This window comes from Octodon degus, unplaced genomic scaffold (assembly GCF_000260255.1).
Source record: "Octodon degus isolate 3935 unplaced genomic scaffold, OctDeg1.0 scaffold00059, whole genome shotgun sequence".
NCBI classification, from domain to species: domain Eukaryota; kingdom Metazoa; phylum Chordata; class Mammalia; order Rodentia; family Octodontidae; genus Octodon; species Octodon degus.
The window spans coordinates 8,756,650-8,777,091 of NW_004524635.1; the positions used below are offsets into that span (position 1 = coordinate 8,756,650).

At 35.2% G+C, this 20,442-nt stretch overlaps 1 protein-coding gene and 1 pseudogene across 5 annotated transcripts in view; both read right to left on the reverse strand.

Moving 5' to 3' along the window:
* Azi2 (5-azacytidine induced 2) overlaps nt 1-20,442 on the reverse strand; it is a 47,886-nt gene that overhangs the window by 20,610 nt on the left and 6,834 nt on the right. Inside the window, exons 1-7 of one of the 5 annotated variants that reach the window (XM_023718515.1) lie at nt 20,348-20,430; nt 11,521-11,744; nt 9,513-9,638; nt 8,944-9,043; nt 7,744-7,892; nt 1,374-1,432; nt 100-873 (exon numbers count right to left, since the gene is read on the reverse strand). In XM_023718515.1, the coding sequence (XP_023574283.1) occupies nt 828-873; nt 1,374-1,432; nt 7,744-7,892; nt 8,944-9,043; nt 9,513-9,638; nt 11,521-11,736 (696 nt within the window). In that variant the 5' untranslated portion in view covers nt 11,737-11,744; nt 20,348-20,430 and the 3' untranslated portion in view covers nt 100-827. Of the gene's footprint in view, nt 1-99; nt 874-1,373; nt 1,433-7,743; nt 7,893-8,943; nt 9,044-9,512; nt 9,639-11,520; nt 11,745-20,347; nt 20,440-20,442 lie in introns of those variants that run through there. The other 4 variants (XM_023718514.1, XM_023718513.1, XM_004634205.2 and 1 more) reach the window with 4 other exon arrangements.
* Nucleotides 10,405-10,597, reverse strand: LOC111817506 (annotated as a pseudogene).

A 20,442-nucleotide genomic window follows, 5' to 3' on the forward strand; every position in this document is an offset into this window, starting at 1 on the left:
TTTTGGCAGAACCGGGGATTGAACTCAGGCCCTCGCGCTTGCCAGGAAAGCGCTTATTCCACTGAGCCATCTCCCTGGCCCCTAAAATTGTTTCTTTTAAATGATCCTCAGAATTGATACTGGACTTTAGAGAATTAAAGGCTGCAATTTATTGACATAATTATAGCTTCACGGTCAAAAAGCTGGACTCTCAGCACAATGGTTTTTTTAACATTCCTAAATCCTGGCACAGAGGTTCTTCACTATTTTGTAAGGTGTCTGATGCTTTCAAACAGATATTGTGGGGGAGAGGTCTGAACAGGAGGCAGCTTTAAAAAGTATTCTCAATGGAAATGATCCAAATTATGTAATCCACAATGAATGGAAGCAAAAGTTTAATCTTATACCATTTATATCTAATTTGAGTAACTCGATTCTGGCATAGTTTAATTTCTTGATATGATTTGAAATGGTCTGTAAAAATGACAAGTTATAAGAAAAACTATACATGGACATTATATCTGACATATTGCGGGGGTAGGGAAAGGGAAACATTTCCTTGTGGTAAATGCAGATAAAATCATGATGGCATAATTGAAATGTTGTTCAAACAGGAGAGCTGAGTAATTGCATGAGACTCTATGGCCAGCCACAAAACCTGGTTACTTTACAGAAGAAGTCTGCCCACTCTTGATCTGGAAGAATAGTTGCATGTCATTTCCTCAAACTGTTTTCCCTAGTTGATCTTCCTCTCAAGCAGCCTTTTGACAGGAATAGGTCTGAGACGATTCACATTTTATTTAGGTCAATAAACTTGGGAAGCCAAATGATTTAACACTGAAGTCAAATCAATAATTTTCACTGGATGGAAGGTATACATGTAGAGAGGCCATCCTAACGTAGCAGAAACAAAATTAAGTCATTTAAAACAAAGGTGTCACTTCAGTAAAAAGGATTTAAATAAATTAGAAATATATAAATTCTGACAACTAATTAAAAGGAATACTCTTAAAATTCATGCTATTACAAAGACTAAGGTTGTCCAAGTTTGCCCTTAAAATGAAAGTGTATCACTATATGAAAATGTATAATGCCTCGTGTACAAAACCATGGATTACTACAAAAATACTTCCACAAAGCTAGTCCCTTAAAGTTCAATCTAAAATATTACTTTGTCTAGAAATTTTCAGACATTAAACTATGTACCTAATACTTAAGCTCAAGCCTGCTATTAACTGTCTTTTAATAAATATATTCTGACCAGAGGTTACGTTTAGCATTCAAATAGCATCTATGTGCTTTGTTTTTAAGGTTAAATCCTAACAGAAAAGAAGGTATAAACACAAAGCAATGTATAGAAGAAAACACATTCTAATGGTGAAGAATGTGTGTACCTTGAAATGCTTAGTCTTTGGCGATCACTGCTCTTTAGATTGTCTTCCTGCGATGAATCCTGTCATTTGTTTAAAAAACAAAAAGTTAAAAAGTTGAATTATTAAATTTTACTTATTCCTGGCTCTTTTAGGCCAGAGATATGTTTCAACTTTTACAGAACACATCTTCAATGGGACAGCATAAAAGATTTCATCTCAAATTACAATGAAATATACAACCAAGCTATTTCATAAATTTCTAAATCACTTTGATTTAAAATATTAATGATTTAATTTTGTTTCAAAAATAAAACTCATATAGAATTGGAATCTTATAAATTTCTGAGCATATCAATCCTAAATCTATATTTTAGAAACTATGACATATTAATCAAATTATTGTTTTTCAAGTATACATGAATGAACTCCATGAGAAAGAGAAGTTTCTTGGTTAGTTCATATTTTTGTATTATAACCAAAATGTACTAAGATACTGTGTAGAAAGATCAGCATAAATTTCTCTCCACACAAACCAAATAAACTAGCAAGAACTTCATAAAGTCCCTATACTTATAAGCTTAAAACCCCTCTAATTTCATGTAAATTACTTTTTAAAGTGAAGATTAAAACCTATATAAGAATTTCATTAGTACTCTGAATGTGAGAGAGTAAAATAATAAAAGTGCTTCTTATAGGTGATATAGCAATTTCAGGTCTCATTTTAATAGAGCTAAAAATTACACTGCATTGTGGAGAGCTCTATGCAGGAAGGGGAAAACAGAATGGGCCCAAGAGTCAGGGGAGTTATGACACTAACAAAGCACATACCCTTGGATAGTGCTCTTCCCTATTTTCCATAGGAACTAAATAAATCAGTACTTTTAGTTTGTACCATTAATTTAAAAAGTTTCATTAGTGTATACTTAAACATGTATACTTAGAACGTATCACTGGAAATGTCCTCATTTTTAAAGTCAAAAATGTAAAAGAAAAAAAATCTGACAGTTTGGGCAAGAAATGTAAAGTTTTTTACATTTACGTGAAATTAAATTAGAGGGGTTTTTTAGCTTATAAGTATAGGGACTTTATGAAGTTCTTGCTAGTTTATTTGGTGTGTGTGGAGAGAAATTTATGCTGATCTTTCTACACCGTATCTTAGTACATTTTGGTTATAATACAAAAATATGAACTAACCAAGAAACTTCTCTTTCTCATGGAGTTCATTCATATATACTTGAAAAACAATAATTTGATTAATATGTCATAGTTTCTAAAGTAAATGTAAAGTTCAGTTACTAACAACTCAGAAAAATCAACTGTAAATCAACAATAAGCTTAAAGAGGTTGTTTCTAATACTCATAGATTTTTCATAGCCACTAATCAATTTGCAGTTTTGAAGGTAGTAATGGAGTTTCCCTAACCTGTAAAACAATGTCCAGAAGTCTTACATAAATGATAGTTCATGGATACAAACTATTAAGAAAGAATATTCACACTACAGTTCCTATATTACAGAATTTCAGAGAACTTTTAATACCCTACAGCCTATTGTAAATCTCTACATAGGCTATTAAGAACCTCAAACATCTTCCATATCAACTCAATTTTACTACTCTAGTGTCTACTATACTTTTTGAGCTCTAGAATTTGTATTTTTCTTGGTTATCAACTGTTCTGAAGGTAAATGGCTGAAATACTGGGGACACAGATCATCTAGAAAGATCCTAGTGTAACTGCTTTTGAAATCTTAATCTAACACCAAACTGTAACTAAATTCACTAACACAAAAGACAAAACAACAATAAATCTATGTAGGATGTTACTATATATTTCAAGCAATACTAAAAGTGTATTTCATAGAAAGTACCATCTTAAAAATTATTTGCAAATCTGATTACAGCAAGTTTATTAATGTGAACAGAATGTCTTTCCTGCTCTCAGATTCCCACATCTAAGAGTATTCTAATTAGCTACACCTCTGAAATAAGACATTTGTTAAAAGTAGATATTCCAAATAATGACATTTCAGGTTGAGATACCTGATGAATTTTTATCTCCACTTTTTGGCTTATTTCTTTATACTAGGATAGGCACTGTTTTTTTTTTTTTTGTTTGTTTGTTTTTCTTTTTTTCACACCTTTTCCCTATCACTAATAAGTGCTTGTTAAAGCAAGGTCTATTTTAAATCTCCATCCCTTCAGTATCCCTCCGTAATTTTACCTACAACTCTTAAAAGTCTGTTTCTCAAATTTAATTTCATCCTTAAAATGATGAAACTTTGTAAAGTGATAAAAGTTTGTAAGTTTTTCTAGAACTGTTTCTGTGATCTCACTGCTTTAGACAGATTTTGAAACGAAAGTAAAATTATTCCCTAGCACCATCTAGTGGAAAAGAGTAACAAGTCAGGAATGAAATTTTACCCTCAACCCTTAATACACAAGACACTTAAATGCACAGCCTTTTTGGATTAGTCTCATCAACTTATTCTGAAAAGTGCTTAGTGCTGAAGACAGTATATATGCCCTGATTTACACACAGTAATTTAATGTTGATGAGAAAAAATTAAGTACTTAAGGGGCATAGAAAGTAAGATCCTTGAAAAGTGAAATGATGTTCCTAATAGTACACCAACAACAATGTATGAGACTGGATTTTCATTACTCCACAATCTGCTTCCCATATCACAATGAAATATCCTTAAAAAGCTATCAAATTACTTCAAGTAGAATATCTATACTATTATAATCCAGAGCTGTAAATTGCAAATATTTTTTTACTAACATGTCTTTTTCAAAGGCTCTCAGAGACCATGTAATGGGCCTGTACAACAGGAGGGTAGAAGCCTTTGAAGAAATGGTATGTAGCTGGTCACATTCCAACCTGGACAATCAATTTCCAATATTAAGGAAAACAAAAGCCAAAACATGTTTTTGGCTCTAATAAGAATTAACAACAATTATCAGCGTTTCCTCTTTATAAGCGCTCCAAAGTAGGGTCTCTAAAGTGGGTTCTCACTGCCCTATTTAGAGGAATTCATCTGTTTAAGACTATTTTATTCTTTTACTTGGCTCATTCTTATCCAGTGATCACCTCTGCTAAAGATAATATAGAGGTAAGTGTTTGCTCTACGTAAGGACCTTTAGGATTTGGCAACACTAAGGCTGGCAGTGAAGAAGTACAGGAAGCACTTTCTTTTTTAGATAGTGGTATCCCAGACGAACAAAAACTAGAAGACTATCCTTAATAGTGTTGAGTGGAGGATTACTGAATTGTTTATAATACTTAGATAACAAAAATGCATGAAATGGTTATCTACTCCAGATTAGTGAACTTCAATCTCCTGGAAAAACTACTTTAAGATTTCTATTTGATACACAGCTCTCACACTCCCTTACTCCTAATTTTCTCTGTTGTCCTTAGCCCTGCATGTTACAGCATCTGAAAAAAAATTGTTAGAAATCAAAGTAAGGCATTAGTAAATGCACTCCTGGTGAGAACCTGAAAGACATCTATGTCCCAGTAGATGACTTCAGGCTAAGTACACTAGAGAACCATGTCAAGTTTTTTATTCTATAACTCTTGAATTCTTAGCTGTTGATTAAAGTTACTTTAAAAGTACATCTTCAAAAAAATAGGGTGTTATGATTTGTGTCTACATGTACGCCAAAAGCCTCATGCAATCATGGGGCAGCTTCTACAGTTTATGACTGACTCAGGGTCCAATGCTAGGATTATGGGTGAGAGTGGTACGCCCATCCTGGCTCAGACAGCCTGCATATAATATAAGGGAGAAAAAGAGTATTTTACTCTTGCTGTTTTTGCTGCTTTCTGTCACCATGAACTGTTGCCATCTGCCATGTGCCACTCTGCCTTGAGGCCAGCTCAGCAACAACAGTTAACGAAAATAGAATTTGGTACCAGAGACATGGGGCTGCTGTTGTGACTATCCCTGGTCATAGAATTTAGAAGCTTTTGGAAATGGCTTGTGGGAAGAGTGATGAAGATGTCCCCTGAAAAAGTAACTCTAGAACACCTTAGGCTGTTCTGTTTGGGAGATTCTTGTCAGAATCAGAACCAGAAAACTGATAGAAATCCTGCTGGTAAAAGACTGAGCTCGGGATGTTTCTGCTGGGAAGGAGGACAGCACTGGCTGTTGGAATCAAAACAATGTGTTATGGCTTGGCAGAAAGTTTGTCTGCATTTTGCTTCTGTTCAGAGTACCTACGATTGAGATAAGGGGGGTGTACTACTTAAGCTGGCAAATGAAATTTCATGGCAGTCAAATATGAAGCAGTGGCATAGCTACTGTTGAGAGCTTTTAGCTAGATTCATGTTGAGAATCAAGAGTAAAGAGCCGAGCAGGATGATTTAAAACATTGTGAGTTTGGCCAGAAAGGAAGGTGCAGTAAAGTTGTGGACTGTAAAGGTAGAGCAGAGGAAATATTAGTTGTTGAGAAGGAAGAGGATAATATACAAGATAGCCTGAGGGCATCACTTGCAGTGTTTCTATCCTTTGCAGCACTGAAACAGCAAAAGTGAAAGATTGCTTTGAGGAGAAAGCTGCAGAGCACCATGTTCTGGAATGCTGGCAGCCACACCATAAGCAGGAATGGGAGCAGCATAGAGAATTTGTTCCTCAGAACTGGATTCATTCAGAGTGCCCAGTAATCCAAGCACTTGACTCTTACAGCCAAGAAGGGAGGAAGCCTGGCTACTGTTCCATGTGGCAGCAGACACTGGCATCACCTATGTGGCACTGGTCTTACATGTATGCAGAATACAAGAGTTCTGAGGTTCAGCAAGCTTTCACCTGGATTTCAGAAGTGCTGGGAGGCCAGGCAGTGTGTCTGAGGACAGTGTGTGAAGTTGTAAGAATTGAAAGGTGCGGTGGACACCCAAGAAATTTGGAAAAGCCAGGAACTTGGAGGGTCTGAGGAAAGCTCCAATGAGGGAAAAAAGTAGGACCAAGAGAGAAGCTATGGGAGCTACAACTACCAGAAGTGCCACAGAAGTAGAGCCACATGGAGCTCACAATTCGCCAGATTGCATTAGATGCTGAATGTGGAACTACTAGACCTAATGTCTGCCCTGCTGGCCTTTGGACTTGCTTTGATCCCAATGCTTTGCATCCCCATTTGTACCTTTTAGAATAGTAATGTTTATCATGTGCCACTGAATGTTTGAAGTGTTTTAACTATTCATTTGTATGAGGGCTCATCTTGGAGACTTTGGACTTGAACTTTTCAGCAATGCTGAAACTGTTAGGACTTTGGCAAATCTTAAGAGAGAGACTGAAATGCCTTTTGCATAAAGGAATGTACATGAATTTTTGTGGGGCTAGGGGAAGAATGTTACGGTTTGCATCTAGATGTATTCCAAAGCCTCATGTAATCATGGGCTGGGCTTCTAGAGGATGAATGATTCATGGCCCAAAGCTGGGATTATGGGTGTGAGTGCTACACCCACCCAGAGGCAGGCAGCATACATACAACATAAGGGAGGGAAAGACACTTGCTCCTGGCTGCTCATCCACTTTTGCTCTTGTTGTTTTGCTGTTTTCTGCCACCATGAACTGTTTTTTTCATGAACTGTTGCCATCTGCCACGTGCCACTCTACCGTGGAGCCAGCTAAGAATGGACGGAAACTTTTACAAACAATGATCTATATATGCATTTCTTTAATCTTGGGCATTGTGTATTTTGTCTCAGCAATGAGAAAAAAGTAACCAAGGCATAAGGCCTATAAAGCTTTCTTGTTACCTGGTGGTTTTTCTTTAAAGAATTCTAAAAGTCAAGTTGTCACCTGCAATCTGTAAATAAATCTAAGTTAAAAAAAATGGGAAACTTAAAAACTTGAGTTGTTTCCAAACATCACAGGACAAAAAAGAAACTAAAGCAAAGAGAGTTTGAAGGAATGATTATATAACTTAATAGGCATTTAAAATCTCTTATGGGGTGCCGGGGAGATGGCTCAGTAGAATAAGTGCTTCCCTGGCAAGCTCAAGTGCCTGAGTTCAATCCCTGGTTCCACAAAAACAAACAAAACAAAACAAAACAAAACACAACACACAAAACAACACAACACAACACAACACAAACCAAACCAAAACAAAATAAAAAATAAAATATAAAATAAAATAAAATATAAAATAGAATAGAATAGAATAGAATAGAATAAAATAAAATAAAATCTCTTAGAAACAAAATTATGTAATTGTAGGGCCAAACTAAAAGTACACAATATAAATTTTAGTAGAAATCATTAAAAAAGATACATGAGTTTTTCACTAAATGAAAACATGCCTAAGTAATTATAATTAATGATAACTGCGTAATATTTTATAGTGCACAAAGAATACTAAATTTCTCAACTTAGTAATTTTGTAATACCATTTGTTTGGCTTTTTGTAGCTCTATTTTGAGATCATTACATTCTTTTTTCATCAGCTCCAGCTCCTGTTCCAAACCATGGATCTTCAGGTCACAGCTCAACTTTTCCACCTCCCAGTTTGAAGAAGGTGGATTTAAATTCCTCATCACTACAAAAAGGATTAACATCAATATTGTTATCTGTGCTTTTCTGCACTGATTGCAATTCTAAAAACATTATGATGGTAAAATACAGATCAGAAAAAAATAAATGTAAAACATACACAACAATTAATAGTTTTTAAGGACAGTAATTACTTTCAAAAATCAATGTTAATGACAGAAAAAAAATCTAATCCTGTTTTAGATGTATTAATTACCCAACTCTAGTTTTCTATTTAAAATCAACTATAAATTTGTCAGCTTCAAATTTTTACAGATAACCATACTAATCAAATATATGATCAAATGTAGACCGATTGCTAAACTATTCTGTATAATCCAGACTTAAGATAAGCCTCAGTTAATCATTTTACCTAGTTTCTTTAGAGTACAAAGGTTGGCCAATAGCCTAGAACCCGTTGTCAAAACAAGTCTATAGATAAGCATTCCACTGTAGAAACTCAGTACAACTTGATTCTGTCTTTCCTTTGATATGATTCTTTAGTCTCTCCATGTACAAAAAGCTCTAACCAGTTATGATATGAAATCTATTAATTTTCTATCCAAAAGTATCTCAGTGGCCTATTCTTCAGCTTATTTCATGGGAACAGACTCTTAATTTATAACCATAAGATCAAACTTTCCACCTCAACATTTCATCTGTATCTTTTAACAATTTTTAGAAAGAAAGAAAGAAAATGGAATGAAAGCACTTCGTAAGTTTCTAAAAAGTTCAGTGCAAAGGGTAAGGGTAAGACAGGACAGTTCTACCAGTGAGGCAGAACTTTTAGATCTGAAGGTGGGGTTTTACTCTTTTCCTCCTCTACTTCATCAAAACCAGCCTTGAATAAAAACCATCAAGTTTAAAGAAGAGTACAGCTTCTAGCTACAAAAAAGTTAAATGAAATGCATTATATGAAAGAGCAGAAAAATTAACATAAGCCAAAAATTAAAAATAAGTTACGGCCACAGAATGAATATATTTATCTGATAATATAACATGCAAAGTAAAACATGTATTAATTTTGTTAGCATTTGTACAACAAGTAAGTGGCATACCCTGCTGAGTTTCCACCTCTGTTCTCAGCTGGAGGAGTTCTACTTCTTTAGATTGTAGCTGCTCATTCAATACTTTCAAAGATTCAGAGTTGTCTTTATTCTATTTAAGTAGGGAAAATGCCAAATTACATTTAATAAAATCTTTCTCTATATATATGTTGGTATTATACCCTAACTTTCAGGTAGATACTGAAAAAAAGTTAAATCTAGCCTTTAAAAGTAAGTTGGGAAAATGAACCCAGTTTCTCACTAATCTTCATTCTTTGTCTCAGGACATAACTAATTCAACAGCTTTTTTCTTATAAACACAGTTCTACGATCGCATGGTTTTTCAAAATAAATTAGTGGTGTTAGATTAACGTATTTAAGTCCTAAAGAGCATTACAAAGTAATTATTTACTTTCATATTGAAATAAAGTACAAATACAACTTAAAAATTCCATTTGTCCTTGAAATATATTTTAAATTTCTAATTAACAAATATGAACATTTAACTTCTTTTTATTTTTAAATCTCTTGAAAAAGAACTCATTTGTAATAAAGAGATCATTTTTTTCAGACCAACTTACCATTTTATCCAATTTGCTTTTCAAATTATCTCTATCAATGCAAACCTCTCGATATGCATGATAAGCCTTATTTACTTGTTCTCGTCCCACAGAACTTGTTTCTTCATCTAGTCGAGCTCCTACAAGCTAATGGTATGAAATTAGAAAGAACGCTTAAGAGGATATGCTATGAAAGAGAAGTAGGTCTGATAGCCCTATAACTTCAATTGTAATACAGAGATAAAGCCCCATCTATAATAAAGTATTTCATTTCTAAGCAATTAATCTTTACTGACTGAGACAGCAAGAGTTCAGAATAAGTTTATCATTTCTCTGTTTTTAATTCGTATATAGTAGATATTTTATAACACATTAAACTATCATATTACAGCACAGTACATTATTCTTGGGTGTACAGGGTGTTCAGGGTCTCACTACCACATCGGACTCGTGATCTGCCTGTTTACAGCCTTCCAAGACCTGGGATTACAGGTGCACACCACCACGCCCAGTCTTACATTATTCTTTTAAAGTGTTTTGGCACTCTTCAAGTCTATAGTGTCTCATTTCCACCATCAGAAAAAGTATCATGTTAAGCCATACTCAACATTTTCCATGTAAGGAAAAAGACATGGCAGTTTATTCCTTCTTGTATTACTGTAGAATAAAAATAGGCTTGTAAGTCATAAAGTACAGAATTATTTCCAGTATTATATATCAAATCCCATTTTTCTACTGAATTTCAAAATACAGCTGTGCTAAAAAGTTATCTTCTCTCTTTATTCCAGTACATCAGATTCAATCACTCATATGAATGGAAAGAAACTAAGACAATTTTTACAGCTGACTCCTCTTACTGGACTTTATACGAAATCAACTCTATCAATGCTCCACCCTGAAGTTTTTGATTTTTTTCACTCAGTCATGTCCTTTCTCACTCCCTCAAAGGATGCAAAAAACAGTAATTGAGGCAAATGACAGTTGCAGAGAAACCACATAAGGAGCCAGAGAACATTTTGTGTCTTCCTTGTGGTTTTTGTGCTCTATTCATTCAGAGAACTTCTCTAGAACAGAACTACAGAAATGATCTCTGAAAGCACAGCCTTCTAAGTTTTTTAGTACAGGATAATTATTTTCTTAGATTGATGAAAGCTCATTATCCTAACTCTTGTGATAGCTGCTTTTTGTAAGTTATAAATCTGATCTGAAGAAACACAAAGGAAAATTAAAATAAGCCTTAAAAATAAATGAACAATTAAGGAAGATTTCCAAATTCAGAAGACCAAACAAGAGTGGTAATTTACACCGAATTAGTTACCATACTATAAATTTCATAACACATATAAGTCAGCATTCAGAATGAAACAAATAAATGTTTATCAGTTAAAACTAATTTTTTTTTTTTTTTTAAATGTTTTCAGTACAGAGTCTACAGGGTCTCACTACACAGATTGGACTCATAGTGATCCATCCTTCTGTTTTCAGCCTCCCAAACTCTGGGATTACAGGCACGTACCACCACACCCAGTCTCAGTTGCCCTCTCAGCATGCACCAGGGGCAGGGCCAGCACCACAAGCTGGGGATTGAATCCCAAAACTATTATTTATACTATGTGTGGAAGAAAAAAAGGAATGCAAAGGTAAAGATTCTGGTCTTGGTGAAGAACTTATTGAACATATTTAATGCTCTAGCAACTTTTCTCCACTGGTATTCCTCCATTTAATTTCCTCACTTTTTTGCACAGATTTGAATATTCTTAAGATTTTTGCAGCTATAAAGGTAAGGCAATCTAAGAAAAAAAATTGGAATAGAACATCTCCAAGTTGTTAAATCCTATTGTAAAAATATTTGCTAAGCACATGATAAATGAAATATAGTAGGGTAACTTTACTACCCAAGAATTCTGAGATTCATAGTAACTTGTCTTTGGAAATGTAGTACAATGAAGGACTACAAAGCAGAAAATATTTTCTATGCATTCTAAATTACTATTTACATCATAAACATGAAAGTAGATGAAAAACTTACCTTTTCTTCCAAAAACCTTATTCTTTTCTTTAGGAAAGAGTTCTCTTTCTCCGAATCATTAAGTCGTTTTTTGATGTCTTCGTAAGCAGTGACCAAGGCAAAATGTGAAGCAACAGACTCATCTCCTGAATATAATGAAACTGGAGTCACTGTATCTCTTCTATGAGCTTTTTCATGATTCAGAATGCAGATATCATCTTCTACTAGTGCATCCATGACAGCTACTTAAAAAAAAAATGAACAGGAAAAAGATATATTTAGAAATGACTTACTGGGACAGTGTTGACAATGCCAACTTTTTTTTATAAGTAGTAATACACAATTGTTAGGAGCACAGCTGCCTCATTTATAATCCAAGTTCTATTAGGTAGAGTTTGTCTGAGTTTGAGCAAGAATATTTAATGATTAAAAGCCACAAAGAATTTAAATCTATAATCTATTATTAGAAAGTTTTATAAAAAGCTGCAAAATACCATTTTCATTGAAAGAATCAAAATTTTTATGCCTTTATTTGTTCATCTTAAAAATAATAAACAGTAAGTTTTACAGTTTTTCACACTATACGTTTTCAAAAATGCTTTGAATACAACTCATATTATGCAATTTTTAATATACTGTTTACTGTACATTCTTTCATTATAAGACTTTAGCTATGTTGTCATGCATTCACAATAGTAGACAAACTGATTAATGTTTGAGTGTCCACTACGTTTCCATACACTTTTTTTTTTGGTGGTGCAAGGGATCAAATGGAAAACTCCATACATGTTGTGCAAATGTTCTGTTGCTGAGTCACATCACCAGACCTACTACGTTCTTTCTGTATTATCTAACTTAATGATACAAGCAATTCTGTGAGGCAAAGATCATGCATATTTTACAGTAATAAAACTTACTATAAACTATAGCAACTTGTCTAGATATGGGCATTTATAGGCACAATCTTGACTTCTGTGAGGCCAGAGGCATGTATTTTGTCCACTATTATGACTCTTGACTCATCAGTGTGTAGAAGACATTCAATAAATATTTGATTCCTACAGGAAGAATGGATAGACTTATACTGAACTCTGACTCCAAGTTACCTTCATTTAATGAAAGACATACTTTCTCTGTACATTTGTTATTCAATTTAGCATTACTCCCCCATCCAAGTTAGTTCTTACAAAAAAAAATTATTGAAAAAGAAAATGGTAGTTCAAGTCTTCGAAGAAGGCATAGGTGAAAAACTCAGCATCTAAAATATCACAAATATCCTGTAGTTTAAACTAAAACACTAAATACAGCATTCTAACTAAAGATGATCAATGGAATTTCATCTATCTTAGGTTAGTAATTAATGATTACTGAAAAGTTTTGCTATTCCTTCCTTGATATGAAAGCTGATTACTAGTATCAGTCACGTTTTAAGAGCATTACAAGAAAATGAGGTAGAAGGAATTCAAGTCAGTCTTTCAACCGAATACAGTTAAGTGAAGAGCTGAGATGCAAACAACCAATTTAGCCCTCCAGTCCAAGCTTCACTATGCCTGCTTTCTTCTAAAACTCCTTTCCTATATCAACTGATGCCTACAAAGTGGGTTTGTTAAACTCTTATTTCAGACAACATGACTACTTCATGAATGAAAAGTTTTTCTTATAATATTCTGACTCTGGTCTAAGTTAGCTTTTCTACTTTATAACTAAAAACTTGTAATTCCTGTCAAATTAACGCAAAGTTTGGAGTGTCTTAAGTGATTTGCCTATGTAGGATTCAAGATAGGATGGTAAAAATTCATGTATACACTCCAACTCTTTAGTAGATAAAACCTACAAACACCAATTTAAATTGGTGGGCAAAAAGGCAGGCCCTGTGTGCTGTTTTTAACTATATAAGAAACTTTTTATATATTTTTATTAGTGCATATTAATTATACAAAATGTGATTCACTATAGCATTTTTGTATAGGCATACAACATACTTCAAATTTTAACATCCCTCCTTACCTTCACCTCTCAATACAACTCCTACTCTGAAATCCCCAGTCTATGAATAAAATCCAACAAAAATGGGCTATGCTATTTTACAAAAAGTGGCAGATTCTCATTAACGTAATTAACTCATGCTGATTCTGATGTAAGCCAACCTTCTAATAATAAGCTGTTTAGGATTTCTTCCCCTGACAGGATTTACATTTCTCCTTCTGAGCTTCAACTGTATTCCAACAGTAGTAATCATACCAAACATACTGTTGCTAGTCAAAACCTTCACTATTTGCTTAGCAATAGGAAATTACAGTTTATTTCCAATATTACAAACTGCAAGTATGGGTATGTATCTGCATGTAAGATTCACCCTCACATATATATATATACTGTTTTTTAAAAGTAAAGTAAGAGTAGCTGGCTGCTTAAGTGTTAGGATGCAGTCTAAAGAGGTAAAATCTAAATTAAAAATAAAATTGACATGCATGGAGCATAAAATGCTTTACACCATCAAAAAATAGATGTTTTACTTTGTATTGTGCAAGAATCTGAGCTTTTACATTCCTGCTTTTCATAAGCTCACTTGTGATTCTTGTATTAACTCCTTTTTATCATGAAACAATAATATACTAAGGAAGAAAACCCAATGTGAGAGACTGTTGAGCAAAACCGTAGTTACAATAATTCCAGGTTATATACTTGCATCAATACAATGTACTTTGGGGGTGGGGGACAGGAAGGAGGAATGGTTTTCAAAGTTTAAAGACCTCAAAGACTGAGGAGGAAAGTTGAAAAGCGTAAGGTCAGCAAGTCAAAATAAAACAAATGTGATAGCCTTTTATGACAGGGACTATAGATTTTGGTTTTTAATCTGTAGAATTTTTAAAAAGACCTGAATATCATTATACATACTTACTAAAAATACTGACAACTGCTATGGTACGGACAAGTTTCATCTGAAGATGCAATCTATAGGGTGGAAGTATTAGTTAACGGAGCGGTAAGGAAAAGCCACAGATCCTTGATGATGTACCCTAACAGAGGATGCTGGGTCCTTGGTCTAGTACTCTTCCTTTCTTTCTGCGTCCTGGCTTGTGATTTGAGTGGTTTGCTCCCATATATGCTACAGTCAGAGGCCAAAAGCCTAATGGGTAATTAAACCTCAAAAATTGAGCTAAGTAACATTTTCTTCATGAGTGTCCTATCACAGGTATTTCACTATAGTAACACAATGCTGATTAATACAACTAAATCAACTAATTAGTGGTATGTTCATAAATATTATTTCATTTAATTTTCTTGACCACCCAATTAAGTAGTTTTTTTGTGGTAAAATCATGTTAAACCCATGCCACAGATGAAAAAAGTGGGACTCAAAAAAAGGTCATGAAGTTTATTCAAGATCAGATAATTAATATACAAAAGAGGAACTTTTAAGATTTCAAAACCTAGACTATTATTTTCCTTGCCTAGTAAATCTTTTATAAAACCTCAGTTATAAAGAATTATAGTACTAGAACCCCACAGAAGGCTTATAAGTATTTTTGATGGGGGTGTGTTCACTCAGCGTCAACAGGGTCACATTTTATACATCATTTTTAACCAAGTGAATAGCTAGACTTATGTATTTATGTTAGCTTTGTGCAGTGGTTGATTGTGTCAACTTGAGAAGTTTACTTAACTAAATTGGCTCAGCAATTCTACACTCCCTTTTATACCATTACTTAGAAGATATAAAAGGGAAATGAAGGAGGGACTTGCTTCTGTTCTTCAGAGGAGCTCCCATCTTCATCTTCAATGTTGTATCCTGGCTGCAAGTGCAGACTCTGGCTTCTGCCATGGATCCTTCAGCCTTCTGGTGTAAACTTCTAAGCCTTTCATTGTAGACCTATGGGCCTCCAGATACAGACTTCTTTGGTCTCCAGTGTGCAAGACACCCTCTCCAAGCTTCCTCATCCAACTCTGTGCCTGACCACCGTAAACTAATCTGGTAATTTCTTACATATTTGTACATGTTGTGTTATATCTGTTTCTCCAGTAAAACCCTGACTGATGGAGATTTTGGTACTGGGAGTGGGGCCTCTGTTGTGATGTTGTCTGGTCATGTGACTTGACAGCCTTGGGAATTAATTTGGAAAAGTTTTAACAGATTGGGCAGAGACAGCCCTGTGTGCTGTAAACTATATTGGAGACTCTGGTTGGAGCCTGGAAAATCAAGAACATTGATGAAATGCTGCCACTTAAGATGAAGCTCAGAAGGCTTTGAGAACTGCATTGACTGCTGGACTCCAGGTAATGTATTGTGCTTTGGCAGAAATTTGGGCTACATTTTGCTTTGTTCAGTGATATTGCCGGGGTTTCAAGGATGAAATAGAGAATGTTAAAACAGGACAATAAAAAATAAAATAAAACCTTTGCATCTAAAGAGAGTATTTAAATTGCAGGAGACCCTTTCCTTCAGTCTTGCCATTCATGGGACATAAGGGCTATGATTGTAATAGTTCCTTTAATATGTTTCTAACGACATTTTTAGATACACGTTTGTAATCATGTTAATTAGTCAAACTATAGTATTTTAAGTCTGACTTTTGGTTACCCTTTAAATATTTTGCTTTTGGTATGGGAATGAATGAAAAAAAAATTGCACATGTCTAATTGTAATATCAGTGTAAATCTAAATAGGCTAAGACACATTAACCAATCTGCCACTAGAAACTAGTATAAGAATCTATGTATGGTTATCAAGTTGACCAGAAGTGGATTGTGGTAGACTGCCAACTTGCGGTCAACTTGTTACACCCAGAACTGAACTGGTGTGGTGCTGGGGTGTGGGAGGCCCTCCTGATAATTATTGCTAGCAGTGTATTTCTAGTTCAGCTCATACAACTCAATGACTTACTGAAAGCCTGTCTGGAAAAGAGGGAAGGGAGTGGAGCTTAAAGGAAAGGCCAACATTTCCACTGTTAGAACTACCAATAAATAAATAAATAGCAGTGTAGAACAATGTCTTAGAATTACATGAAGTTCTGTTAAAAAATAATGGCTACTTAGCTCAATCGCAGATTTATGTAAATCAGAATATCTGCAGGGAAAATTTCCAATTGCACTTTCAAGAAGCACCATAGGTGACTTTAAGTTCCACACAAATGAGAATCACTCATCTAGATATAATAATGCTAAGGAGCAATACGGTCTATAGAATTTTAATTGTAATTTTTCAACACTTGTAGACAAAACTAGTTGACTTACAAATTGGCAAAAACAGCCTAACTTTCTATTAATTTTGTTTTGAATAATACAGGAACTAACTTTCTATTTATCATTTAATCTCATTACAGCAGTGCTAGAGTTAGATGCAGTACACCTAAAAGCAAACACATCTATATGTGGTCATACAAACATTTTATGTATTTGACTATTCAATTTTATTTCTTCTAAGACGTTTATATAAGTATAAATTAAAGAGAGAATTGAGACGAAAGACACTGATAATTTTTCTTTTTTGTCAGGCAAGCACTTATTCTACTGAGCTATCTCCCTGGCCCTGACAATTATTATTAATATCAGTAAAATTCCAGGAACAATGATAGAAAAAGGCAGTTTGTCAGGTAAGGTGGGTAGAAAAGAGAAGGGTCATACCTGTGGGCAGTGGAGAGATGTAAGGGGAAAAGAAAGGTTTAAACACTATTAATCATAAGTATTTTAAAATATTTTAAATTGCAGCCCTCAGTTCTTTATATTACATATACTGGGACTTGGTATAGAACATTACAGAAATATCTCTGACACTAGATTGTTCTTTTTTCTGGGAATAAATACTAGTATTGGACCCTTTGCAACATTGCTATATCTACATCTACTGATCACATATTCATTTTCCTACTTCTTAGGTAGGTACTATTATTCTAGTTCATAAACTAAGTCTATGAAAATTACTTATGGCTATACAACAAACCAGTGGCGATGTTGGAATGTGAACCCAGATATGCTATCTTGACACACATTCTGAGAGGCAATGCAAAACAGATTTGCTTATTTGAATCAGAATCTGAACAAAGCAGTAGTCTATGATAGAATAAACTCTGATTAAAGATGTAAAAAACAAGATCTCTCCAACTTGACTATATATTTGGTCACCTATCTGAATCTATACTTTGCCAATTATAAATGATACAGTTGGACTACATCACTAAGATTTTTACCTTCTTAATTTGTGAAGGCAAAGTTTTAATCGAAATACAAAATGATGGGCTGGGGTGATAGCTCAGCAGTCCAAGTGCCTGCCTGGCAAACACAAGGACCTGGTTCAATCCCCAGTACAATATGCTGTGCCAGCTCTGGAACCCTAGGCACATGGTATTGGCCATGGTGGTACGTGCCTGTAATTCAGAAATTTGGGAGGCTGAGACAGGAGGATCACTACAAGCTGAGCCAGGGCTGTGTAGCAAGACCTTGTACCAAATAAATAAATAAATGATTAATTTTTTTTTTTTTTTAAATACAAGATGACAATCCAAATAGAGGAATTCACATTTGTTCAGAAAGTAATATGTAAAATTGCAGGATTTCATGCCTACATCAAATTTGGCAAGAAAGGATTATCATCAGCATAACTGAGGCTCAAAGAGGACAGCTATATTTTCTACAATCCCATGAGCAAGCCAGTGAGATAGCTCAGCAGACTAAGGCCTGTATAGGAAAGCAGAGGGACTGGGGTTGAATCCCTGGTTCCATGTGCTGTGCCACAGCCAGCCTCACCCCCGGGGTGCAGAGTGGAGTACAGGTACAGTGGATCACTTTGCATCTGGGCTGTGTAGTGAGAACCTGTACCAAATACATAAATACACACACACACACAAAAAAAAAAACAAAAAAACATGAGCAATATGTGACTGTGATGGAAGTTTGAAACAAGACCTACATAGCTCTTTTTATTCTGCTCTGCTCTTTGAAGTCTAGAGAATTTCCATCACCTTTTTACTTCTCAGAAGTTAGGATATTCTTGAACTCACTTCATATAATCAGTGAAAATACTATGGGACAAAGATAGAACACATGACCTACAGTAGTGTTCTACAAATGAGGTACACATACAATACTTCTTATTCTCTATTAATAATAAAATAATCAGGGGAAGAAAAGCTCTCGCTTATAACAAAGGGATCATCACACACCCTATAACTTCAGCTTTGTGCCTTAGAAATCAAATGTTCTATAATTAAACAAGTGCCCAAAATGTATTCAACATCAGATATACAATATAAAAAGTTCCACTTTCATTTTTATGATCCTAACTCACTAACTGCCTTAGACTACAAATCAGTTTACGTGGTCAGAAAATCGTAAGACCCCTACAGGGATAGCACAGTAAGAAGTCTATTTTTCTTCATTCGTTTAATGTATCTCAGTGCAACTGTAGCACCCATTATACCTTGAATGTTACTGATTTTATCAATAATTATGTTCTAACAAGAACAAGACAATTATACTTTGACTCAGAATATAAATTATTTAATAGTTATATTGATTTTATTACTTTGGATTTAAAATCATCACATTATTTTACTTAATCATGATATTCTGTATTTGTAATTAATATTAATCAAGTGTTTTGCAGGTAATGCACATCCCCTTTTGGAGAACTAGTTTTTGTTCTAACAATTTACTATATCTATGTAAAACCTTTGAGGTGGGCAAGTACCTTCACATTCTATAGTTAAGGAGACATGAACATGGGTAGCTGATTCATGTGGTGGCATAACTCTTGAAAGTAGTTTCAGTGTCTTAGTGTAAGTATTACCCTTATTTTAGAGACAGGGTAGACCAGGAGAATAACGTTTAACCTATTATCCACCGTCAAATGAATACAAGAAAAAAACAGCCCTTAGATCCTGGACCTCTGACCTGATCCAGTCCCATTTCTCAATACTAGGTGGTCTCTTTAATATAAAACCTTGTATACGCACACAATTTTTCACTTACCAACAATACTGCATTCAAATTTTGTAACCATCCTTGAATTTTTTTCTTTCCTTTTTTTTTTTTGGAGGGGGAACCGGGGATTGAACTCAGGCCCTCATGCTTGCCAGGCAAGGGCTTAATTCTGCTGAGCTATCTCCCGAGCCCCCATCCTTGAATTCTCTACTCTTCCCATTTACAGAAAATGTAGTGATTACAACAGACTGGGGACATTGAAAGGTTTTTAGAGAACTACAATGTAGTTTATGCCTTAAGATCTTGCTCAATCCAACTCAAAAACCCCAAAGAAAGTGCCTTCTGTGTTGAAGGACCAGAATCATTTTCAACCCTACTACTTCAGTGTCTTTGTTCATCTTAGGTATTTCCAACACAATCCGTTTGAATTAATTTATGTTTTGCTTTGTACACGTTTTTGTGGGTATGTTATCTCATTCTCCTTCATCCGAGTTCCTTGTGCTTAGGGGACGAAGGTCTATCTTGCAAGAAATAACCAAAAATGGGTTTCAATACGTGGGCTAGACTCTGGACAAACGACGAACAGTTACGCTACCTCCTAATAAAGAGCAGAGCAGAGGTTTGGGCAGAACCACTGTAGTCAAACGCCTCTCATTCCTTTCACTCTCTTCCTTCTCAGTGAAAGAAACGAAACTGAAGGCGCCCCAGCAAACCAGAGCACAGGAAGAAAATGAACAATGGGTGACAAGTGAAGGGCAGGAGGGGTCGGCAGGAGCGGGCCGCGGCGGGGGCAAGGAGTGCGCGGGTGGGCCTCTCCCTGGTGGGATGGGGCGCGGGAGAGGGTGCGGGGAGCGAACGCGTCCCACCCCGGCCACGGCACGGGGCACGGCCGCGCCGCAGCTCTCACGCGGCGCGCCACTTCACTCACCCTGAACCCCGGCAACGTAGGGCCGCCCCCGGGACCGCCGAATTTCGATTCCCCAACTGTTTGGAAACGGACTGAAAACAAACCGGGTCGACCAG